Genomic DNA, 10,636 nt, shown 5'->3' with positions numbered 1-10,636 from the left:
TGCCACCCCAGGCCGTGAGAAGTATTGGCAGACTACCTCCAATGTTCCCTTAAGGCCCAAAGTCTCTTAGGTGTGTTGTGAATGCCGCCTGGCCCGGGACTCGTCCTTCAGAGCAGTGGGCTTCCCTCTGGCCCAGGGCAGGTCCAAAAATGTCATCCAAGAGTCAAGTCCTAGAATCAAAGACCTCAGGGTCACACTTGGTCCCTTCCTCCCCTTGTTGGTGCCCAAAGTGCGGGAAAAAATGTCCCCTTTACTTTTCCCTCAGCTTTTCTCAAGTAGAAGGAATTTTGCCCGCTAGTTACCATGGCTGGTTATGTACTGAGTCTCACCTGAAGTCAGCAAATCTCAGAGGCTCACCAAGGCCTTTGATATAGTACCTGGGCATCACTGCCGGTTGTTCAGGGCCCAAGGGTTCTTCAGTTAGCAGGTGATAAATGCTGCCAGTAGTGGGTCCTTTCCTGCAAGGCAGCAGGTTCCGTTCCCTTCTGGCCCAGTGTGTATCTAGAAATGTCATCTGGGAGGTAGTGTCTGGAACAGGGGCCTCACTACTCTGATCAGTCCCTTATTCTGCTGTGGCTGGGCTGGGATCCTACATGCAAAACAAAGTCCTCCCCACTCTTCCCTCTGTTCTCCTCAAGTGAAAGGAAAGGGTCTCTTTTGGAGACATGAGCTGTGCCACCTGAGTTTAGGGGAGGAGTGATGCCAGAACTCCCTTGGCTGCCCCAGCTGGTTTTTCAGTATGCCGTGTGCCCTTTCAGTCCATTGTCTATGGGCCTAACTCAACACAAGGACTTTCCTAAGAGTTTATGACCTAGACTGCCTTTCAAGTTTACTTGGAGGCACAGACTGCTATAGCCTGTAGCCCATGTTGGTGAGATCTGCAGGAATTCAGATTCCCACTAGGGCTGGTTTAAATGTTCCCTCTGTGGGCAGGATGAGTGTGGTCCGGTTTTCCTTTCTACTGTAACAGGACAGCACTGAATTCATTGCTTTACAATTGCTGTGTTCTCCCTCTCTCAGTGCTCAGAGGCTGCTGCTTCCTGGTGTGAGGAAGGGGTGGCATTTGTGATTCAGGGCTGTTTTTAAATCACTTCAGTACCTCTTTTACCAATATGTAGTTAAAACCAGGCACTATGAGTTCTCACCTGATTTTTGGTTGCTATGAAGATCTTTTTTCTGTATACCTATCTTAACTCAGTGTCCTTGCTGGGGAGGCAGGGGAATGATTGGTTTCTGTTTGGCCATTTTGCTCCACCCTCTCTCTGATATTTAGAGTTGGTTTGGGTGTTTGGTATGAGAGGCTTGTGAGACATTCAAGTGGGGATATTGGTCCCGAAGCTATGATGAGACCGCCAGGCTAAAGATATAAACTGTGCAATTCATACCATATAGGTAGTATTTAACGCCACAGAAATGGATGAGATCATATGGGGTGAGAGCACTACAAAAAAGAGGCAGCAGTCATTAAACACTGAGAAATCTTGAATATTTAAAGGATGATTAGAAGAAGAAGAGACAAAAAAGTAGACTGTAAAAAAATTGCTGGAGAGGTAAGAGGAAACTAGGATAGAGTGGTGTCATGTATGTTATAACAATAGAATTCCAAGCCCAGTTTCAAAAAAGAGAGGATAGGCCATGGTATTGAATGCTGCTGAGAAGTCAAATAACTGAATACCAGAAAAGTGTCTGATATGGTTTGGCTCTGTGAACCCACCCAAATCTCATCTTGAATCGTAATCCTCACGTGTTGAGGGAAGGGCCTAGTGGGAGGTGATCGGATCATGGGGGCAGTTTTCCCCATGCTGTTCTTGTGATAGTGAGTTCTCATGAGATCTGATGATTTAAAAGTGTGGCACCTCCTCTCTTCTCTCTCTTTCTCTTTCTCTCTGTCTCCTACAGCCTCGTAAGGAAGGTACTTGCTTCTTCTTCACCTTCTGCCATGATCGTAAGTTTCCTGAGGCCTCCCAGGCCATGTGAAACTGTGAGTCAATTAAACCTCTTTCCTTTATAAATTACCCTGTCTTGGGGAGTTCTTTATAGCAGTGTGAAAATGGACTAATACAGTGTCTTTTGAATTTAGCATCATGCAGGTGATTGGTGAGCTTGACAAGACTTATTTCAGAGGAGTGTTGATGGCAGAAGTTAGGTTGGTGTGGGCTAAAGGGAAAATGAGGACTTCCACTTTTAGCAAATCAGTAACTAGATATTCCATAGGGCCCAACTGCTACAAAACAAATAGATTCTCAATATAACATTCTTTGAATGTTTTGTTGGGGTTTCAGAAAATAAAGGAAATTTCCAAGCCACCCCTTCATATCTGTTTCTCCAAAACAGGGAGATCTGAGTAGTAAGCAAATAAAATTTGGAAAATATGCTTTGAGCAAAACATAAGGTAGAAAAACTCAAGCCAAAACTCTTACAATAAACCAAAGTAGTCCTAGGTTAGGGGGGTTCTCTATTTCTCTAGCAGAAGCATTTAAATATACCCTCATTGGGCAAAGAATACCTTATTTAGACTCCTAGGTTTACATAGACTATGACCAAACACATGTGAATTTACAATAAGAAATTACAAAAGATGTAAAGAAATAAACTGTCATGAGAATCAACAGGTTTAGATCCCCAATACTTCAGGTTGTGATTATTAGATGATAAAATAACAATGATAAAAAATGAAAATAGAATCACAAAAAGCCTGCCATATGAGATTATTAAAAGGTAAACAGATTAGGAGAAAAAAAGCCAATTAAGACTTTTAAAAAAGCACTGAAATTTAAAACTCAATTGATAGCTTAAACCTCAGATCAGACAGAATTACCATGACTATACCAACACTACTTAGGGTTATAGGCAATGTTGATGACATAAGACATCTCAAGCAGTGTTTATAAGACAAAGTTGTATTCCTCTCCTATATTAACAGGACAAGCTACGCAGGTGGGCTCTGTTTTGCCATTCTGTACATATGACTTCATCTTTGGGTCTACAGCAATTGTCCCAGTCATCTTCAGCCATCTGATTCAAGGTAGCGGCAAACTAGCAGCAAATTAACTTTCCAGCCCATTAAAAGGGAGAAGCAGAGCATTAAGGGAAAATCATTTCAGATTTCTAGAGAATGAATAGTAAGTTGTACATATCACTTCTGCTTATATAAAAGTAACCAAAACCTAGCATTATGGCCACATGTAACTGTAGGAGAAACTGAGAAATTTACTCTCTGAGTGGCCATTTTCAGCTAAAACCTGGTGGTAGGCTAAAATGAAGATGGGGAAATTTATCTTGGGATATAACAGCAGTTTCCAGAGCAAAATAGAATGATATGGAGATAGAAACTGGAAGAGAGAGGTTACATGATTTGAGTAGTGTGAGAAGATCTGCTATAGGCCTGATCAAAGTGACAGGAATGATTTTAAAAAATGGAAGAAAGGAAATATTGGGGAAAAAATGGCTGGAAATTTTTAAGAATGAAGAAAAATGCACATCCACACATAAATGAAACACAACATAAAACAAGCAAGAAAAACAGAAATTTACAATTAGATATTCTGAAGTGACTATAGACACTGAAACTGGGACCACCTTAAAATAAACCAGAAAGAAGAAATCACTTACAAAAGAACCACAAGTAGGTGAATAGCTTTCTTAATATCAACAATGGAAACCAGAAAAGAGTTAATATCTTTAACATGTTAACCTCAAATCAGGAACACAGCAAAATTACCTTCCAACAACATCAACAAGGAATGATCTTTGTAAATAAAAACTGAGTACGTTTACCACCAAGAGACCTTCTCCAAGTGAATTTGAGGTACAATCATGGGAAACAAAATTGTTAAACCAAAACACTGGATAATAACTTGAGAGTTTAGAGATAAGAGATCAGGGTTAAAGTTTCCTAAGGTCCATCGTATCATTAAGAGGAGGGTTTAGATACTAATATTAGATATTTTTAAGTTAAATATGATAAGTTCTGAGAGTAAAAGCATGGGTATAGAATATAACATCCTAACTGGTAGAGGGGAAAAGATCATGAAATAAGAAGGCAAACACATATTTAGTCAATTAAAGAACTGAGAGAGAAATGAAACATAGAGAAATCAAAGGAAGTGGAAAGCACAAAATAGGATAGCAGGGAAAAGTCCAATCATATAGAGTTAATATATGACAATGACAATAGACAAAAATAGACTTTAAAGCAGAAAAGCAGTCACTACAAATAAAAGGTTCAATTCATTAAGATGATATAACAATTGTATATTTGTTTTCATGTCATAAAATTGCCCAAAATACATAAGATGATAATTGATAAAATTTCCTGAAACAGTGTTACAATGGGAGATTTCAATAGTGCTCCCTCATTTGATAGGACATAGGGAAAAAAACACAAAATAAATATTTCTAGATGTTATAAAGAAGTTATCAAATATTCTATTTTTATAGTCTTCCTCTCACTTTTCTCTCAGTGTATGCACAGATTCTTAATCTTTTCAAGTCTTTAAGAGAAAGTATATAAAGCTGGTTTCATTTATTCAAACACTAGAAGTATCTACCATACCCTGAACACTATACTAGGCTCCTGGAAACAAAATAAATAACAGATACAGTTTCCACTTTCATGTTGCTTTTGTTTATACCCTTGGGCATTTTACTTAATCTTTTAGCTTATATTCATAAGAATACAGTTTTGGTGTGAAGATTAAATAAGATTATGTATGTAATGTACATATGGAGACTAAAAGAATAATAAATGGTAAGTATAAAATAGATTTTAAAATGTTATTTAAGTCTATTGTCAATCTTTATAATTTCATTGTAAATCATAGTGTGAGATACCACTGCAAACATAGGGAAGTAAGTTCACAAACTTATTTTCTAAAGCTAAAGCTAATATTAAGCCTTGCTATGGTATAACTCTTCACTGGGTTCTTTCTTAAAAAAAAATAATTTCATGTAACTGACAGGAGGAATTGTCTTTATTCTTGCATTAATGACAAATGTAATCTACAAGATGGCCTTCATGGATTAGAAAAAGGAATCTGACCACAGGGAAAAAGAAATTACTGGTTTTCACTCAAGATTATCTAGAAAAGTGTATTTACTACTGGAATAATAGTTTACCCCTGGGTTGTACCACAGAATGAGAAATTCTATAAGATTATACAACTCTTTTTCCACAAGATTACACAGCTCTTACTGTTTTTATTCTATTCTAGAAATAGAAATTAACTTTCTAAATACCATTTTTTTACCTCCAAAAAAATCCTGTTACCAGCTAACCTGAATATGGACAAAAATATCTTGATTACTGTAAAGTTCTACCTCCCTAGTAAAAATGAATAAATTGCCCTTAAGTTTGGTTATTGGAAATCACTATCAGCTATGGAACACCCAGGTAAACTAACACAACCAGGTTCCTACATGCAAAACAAATATTCTAAACTGTTTCCATAGGGCAGCCACCGAGGGAAAAACAATGACATTTAACTATTTTAGTCTAAACACTTCATTTACATATAAGACAACTGTGGTCCCAAGTTTGTGATTTATTAACCTAGTTAACGGCAGAAGTTGCACTAAAACCTGGATCTTCTACTTAAAACGTTTCTTTTGGCTAGGCGGGGTGGCTCACGCCTGTAATCCCAGCACTTTGGGAGGCTGAGGCGGGTGGATCACCAGGTCAGAAGTCTGAGACCAGCCTGGCTAGCATGGTGAAACCCCATCTCTACTAAAAATACAAAAAATTAGCCGGGCATGGTGGCGTGGGCCTGTAATCCCAGCTACTTGGGAGGCTGAGTCAGAATTGCTTTAACCTGGGAGGCGGAGGTTGCAGTGAGCAGTGATCGCACCACTGCACTCCAGCCTGGGCGACAGGGCAAGACTCCGTTTCAAAAAAAAAGTTTGTTTTGATTATTTCATCATCAAGCATTAATTTGATATCCAAAGGCATATATTTGTATTTACTGTGCTTTAAACATTTGTCGGTGAGTCAATGCTTTAAATGGACATACTATGTGGTGACTCATTTTCAGAGTAAGAATTTGCAGAAAATGAGAAACAAACTTTCTTAATAATACAATTTTAATGCATACTAAGGCTGGTTAACTGGCTAGAATACTTAGAATACTAGCTTAACAAGGCCAAACTCTAGACAGGCCAATAGCTTTTCAAACCAACATTCCTGACACTGTCACATATTGGTTGGTTAAAGAAAACTCTTCACTACTGAGGGAGGGAAAGAAAACCTAGAAAAATAAACCATACTGAAAGAAAAAGGTATTTCGTTTGTCACCTTAAAGCTCCTTTTTCTTCAAACGGTACATATATTTTCAATATTCTTACAAATGGGCCTTCCATTAACAAGCAAACTATTGCTAATTCCATGGCTGAGTACTTCCAATCACTTCCTCTATCCAGCAAATCCATGATACTACATGCCAGTTACTTTGCACATTTATAATTGTTTAATAAACTATTCAAAATTAGCATCTAAAATAATTATACTTTGGACACACGAAGGCATATATTTGGTGAGAACATTGTAATTTTCATTTTGTAAACTATATATTCTATACTCAAGTAATAATAACACAGCATTGCCTATACAGAACTGAGGCCTGGGCTGAGACCCAAAACTTGTCTTTTCCTAAATGCACCACTCCGAAGAGCTAGTAAGAGATCTGTCCAGATGCTAAGACCAGGTACTTCGAAATCTCCATCCTGCGCTTTACAGGTCTCCAGGACAGTTAGAACTTTATCTTTCAGAGGTGGAGGGGCCTGACAGAGGCTTTGAAACCTATTGTGCAACTCCTCCCAGGGCACATCTTGGGACTCAGTTCCAACCCAAATGCCTTTCTGAAGGTCATAGTGCAAACGCTGACCCCAGTCTGTTAGCAGACCCAGATAGACAGGAGACAGCGCTGGGTGGCGGCTAGTCACTAAAGTCAAAAGCCCGGCTGGGAGGGCGCGACAAAAGGCAGCAAAGACTTCCGAATTCCCCAGAAGCCAGTGGACTAGCGCTTGGCTCCCCTCTCCAGGTGTTTTATGGATGCTGGGTTCCGACTCTTCTTGGGGCCGGGGAGACAAAGGCGGCTGCAACAGCGCCACCGCTATCACCTTCAGGAAGTTGTGCTGAGGCAAACGCTCCCACAGTCTGCTGAGAAATCTGGAGGGACCCTCCGCTTCGGCCTTCCCCACCTCCTGCAGACGCTCCAGCAGCAGCTCCGCCTGGGTCTTCATCAGAGAGTCCTCCTGGAGATTCAGGTTCTTTCTATAGCCGTTGAAGCGCAGCATGTGCACCGCGGACCCGCAGCGGGCAAGGCGGGCTAGGCTCTCTTGGAGCGTCTCCTCATCAGCGTCCGGGACGCCCGGGCCCGGAAAGAGTTGCTGCACCAGGTGGTGACGAGCTGCATCCCCGAGGGCCTGGTTCTCCAGCAGGCGCAGAGAGAGCAGGACATCACCATGACCGAGGGCCTGGAAGTTCGCCAATCCCGGAACTGGACCCCGCCCAAAGCCGCCCTCTTGCCGCCACTGGTTGTGCAGCCGCCGCTCCAGAGCCGTGCGAATGGGGCCGTGCCGACCAAAGCGCCGATGGATGTGGCGCAGGTAGCGCGCCCACTGCAGGGCCCGGCGCACAGTGACCGGGTCCCAGGTGCGGACGTGGGCAGTGCGTGAGACCGCCAGAAGCTCGGAAAAGCGATCCAGGTGCTGCAGGAGGGATTCCATGAGGTGCGCGAAGGCCCTATTTCCGCTTTCACCTTGGAGACAGCGACTCTCTGTGTACTGATTGGGACATCCGTGAAATGATACGCCTTTCTGCAATGCTATTGGTCGAAATGCATGTCAATCTCCTGGCGTCTTTATCCGTGTTCCTCGACTGGGCAACTTAAAAGCCTTAATACTTTTACTTTCGCCACACAAAGAGGTTCTTCTTAGTGGAGGGAGAGCAGATGTAGGGCATCCTACCGACAATTTCCGGAGCCTATATGCGAGATGATGCCAGTCATGAACGTCTCCGCGCTTCCTTTCGCTTTGGAAATATCCTTAAGTAGAACTTTTCTGAGCTTTGCCTAAAACTAGAATCTGTGTTGAGGTTTTTCAAAATTAAGTAACGCCAGAGACATACCGTGACGTGAGGAAACGCTCTTAAATGAAATTTTAAGATCTATTTGAGAAACATGTACTAAAAATGTACTGACGTCCTATTAATGTCAGGCGCTATGCTAAATTCTAGGCCTTCACATTGTCCTTTCGTTATTAGAACTGAAGCCCTGATTATTTGAAACAAAAAAAAAGTTTAATGATTTATTAAAATTTGCAAAAGAACAAAATTTTACTTCACAATTGTACATTTCGTTTTCGTAATTTTGGGGACAAAATAGCTTAATTGACTCTTCTGCCACACAAATAATCAGCTGAAGGAAATGGCATTTAAGAGCATCGAACAATAATAAATGTTTGATTAAATAAAAACTGTGAGAAGAGAGTAGGGAGGAGAAGGTCTTATGTCGCTCATTGATGCACTTAACAAACATTTGTCAACTCCTAGGAGTTACATTGTGTACCAAATGCATAATTCTTACTAAAGTTGATCATATACTAATTCGTTTGAGCTGAATTTCTTTCTAGTCCTACAGACAGTCAAAATTTTTTTTCTAGTCCTATTCGAAAAAGTGGGAGCAAGGTGTTTTGTTTTGTACTTTAACAAAAAGGGGAAGAGAAATTTAAGAGACGAAAAGTCATTTTTCATTTATTAAAATAAGCATTCCTACACCTTTTAGAAAGTAAAGCAGTCATGTGCATGCTGTTAATTCAAATTTATGCATTTATTTATTTATTTTGAAAGGGAGTCTCATTCTGTCGCCCAGGTGCGGCCAATTTTTGTATTTTTAGTAGAGACGGGATTTCACCTTGTTGGCCAGGCTGGTCTCGAACTCCTGACCTCAAGTGATCCTCCCGCCTCGGCCTCCCAAAGTGCTGGGATTCCAGGCGTGTGCCACTGCGCTCGGCTATTATTTGATTTTTCTTAGTTATCTCAAACTCGTATTTGGTCCTGAAATGGTTGTTTTATTTTATCCTAAGGATACTACGAATCTTAAAATTATTTTTGTTGGCTACTAGAAACTTAGAACCAAATGTGCAGCCTGCCTTTAGCAAATGTACAGGCATCACTAATTCATTTATTTATTCTTATATTGAACACCTATTATGATACATAGTATGAGGTGCTACAGATGTAGTAGTTAAATAAATGCAGTCCTAGCATGAGTGGAAAAGTTCATGTTGTACCGTTTAAGAGAGACATTAAATGAATAACCTCAAATGTGTAGGAGGATGAAATTGAGTAGGGTCACCAAGTCTTAGGTGATAGGAAGGTCTCTTTAATTACTGACTTTTCAGGCTGGGGACAGTGGCTTACGCCTGTAATCCCAGCACTTTGGAGAGCCAAGCCGAGGCAGGTGGATCACCTGAGGTCAGGAGTTCGAGACCAGCCTGGCCAGCATGACAAAACTTGTCTTTACTGGGGGAAAAAAAAAAAAAATTAACTGGGCATGGCGGTGCACACTTGTGACCCTAGCAAATCGGGAGGCTGAGGCAGGAGAATAGTTTGAACCCAGGAGGTGGAGGTTACGGTGAGCCGAGATGGGGCCACTGCACTCCAGCCTGGGCGACAGAGCAAGACTCCCTCTCAAAAAAAAAAAAAAAAAAAAAAAGAGTTGGCGGGGTGGGGGAAAGAAAAGAAACAGACTTTTCAGTTGAAAGTTCAAAGCTGAGTGTTGAGAGGAGCCTTCAAGGCTACAGGAATCCTTAATTTTTTTTTGCAGGTATCTGAGTTGAAAGAACCAGGCCTATTTAAGGAGGTGGAAAAATCCAAAAAAGCTTTGATTCAAAATGGGGATGACAGTGTATGGCAAGAATTACGCAGATTAACTTTAGCTTCATACCTTTCAACTTATGTATTTAAATCTTGATTTTAAATTCTTCCTTGAGCATAGTAATATATAAACTCCTACATATTTCAGGTTAGTCTATTTTCATTAACTGAAATGTCTATGAAGTTCCCCCTGTAGAAGAAAGAAAAGCCTAGGATTTTAACCTATATTCTTGAGGCAGGGTGGGTAGGGATACAAAAAATTATAATGCAAAGCAGATTTTATATATTTTGAAAATTTTAAGAATGTTGCTATGAAAGACTAGATATAAACTGACAGGAGAGTTCTCGGAAGACTACAGAGGACTGATACTTGATTTAGGCCTCGAAGTATTTGAACAATCATGGGACAGAAGAAAATCCAAGTGAGAGAAATAATATAAGGTAAAATATATGAGAACACAAATGTGTGTACTGTGTGCCATGAATACCAGGAACAGTCTCCCTCCTTTGGGTTTTGATCCCCAAATTCCTTGAATACAGTAAATTGGGGGGGAAAAAGGCCAAATTTCAGCAGATTTTATTTTTATTTATTTATTTTGATTTTTTCTATTTGGTGAAGTTTTCAAATATTGTAGCTCATAAAATTTTTTTGTCCTCTTTTCATTACTTTAACAGACTTATTTTTTTTCTTTTTTGTTTATTTTTATTTCAATAGCTTTAAGGGTACAAGTGTGGATTTTGGTTACTTGGTGGAATTTTATTGTG

At 40.2% G+C, this 10,636-nt stretch overlaps 2 protein-coding genes across 3 annotated transcripts in view; one reads left to right on the top strand and one right to left on the bottom strand.

Moving 5' to 3' along the window:
• Positions 1 to 4,233: 4,233 nt before the first annotated feature.
• Positions 4,234 to 7,757, bottom strand: FANCF (FA complementation group F). The gene has a single exon (XM_005578381.4). It carries the CDS (start codon positions 7,720 to 7,722, stop codon positions 6,598 to 6,600), a length of 1,125 nt encoding a protein of 374 aa, XP_005578438.3. The 5' UTR covers positions 7,723 to 7,757; the 3' UTR covers positions 4,234 to 6,597.
• GAS2 (growth arrest specific 2) overlaps positions 7,109 to 10,636 on the top strand; it is a 179,708-nt gene continuing 176,180 nt past the window's right edge. For both annotated transcript variants that reach the window (XM_045371618.3, XM_065528372.2), the window contains exon 1: positions 7,109 to 10,312. The gene's annotated coding sequence lies outside the window, so the exon portion shown is untranslated. The remainder of the gene's footprint in view (positions 10,313 to 10,636) is intronic.

This window comes from Macaca fascicularis, chromosome 14 (genome assembly GCF_037993035.2).
Source record: "Macaca fascicularis isolate 582-1 chromosome 14, T2T-MFA8v1.1".
Lineage (NCBI taxonomy): Eukaryota > Metazoa > Chordata > Mammalia > Primates > Cercopithecidae > Macaca > Macaca fascicularis.
Note: the sequence above shows the minus strand (reverse complement) of the source record. Positions and strands in the feature narration are given on the sequence as shown.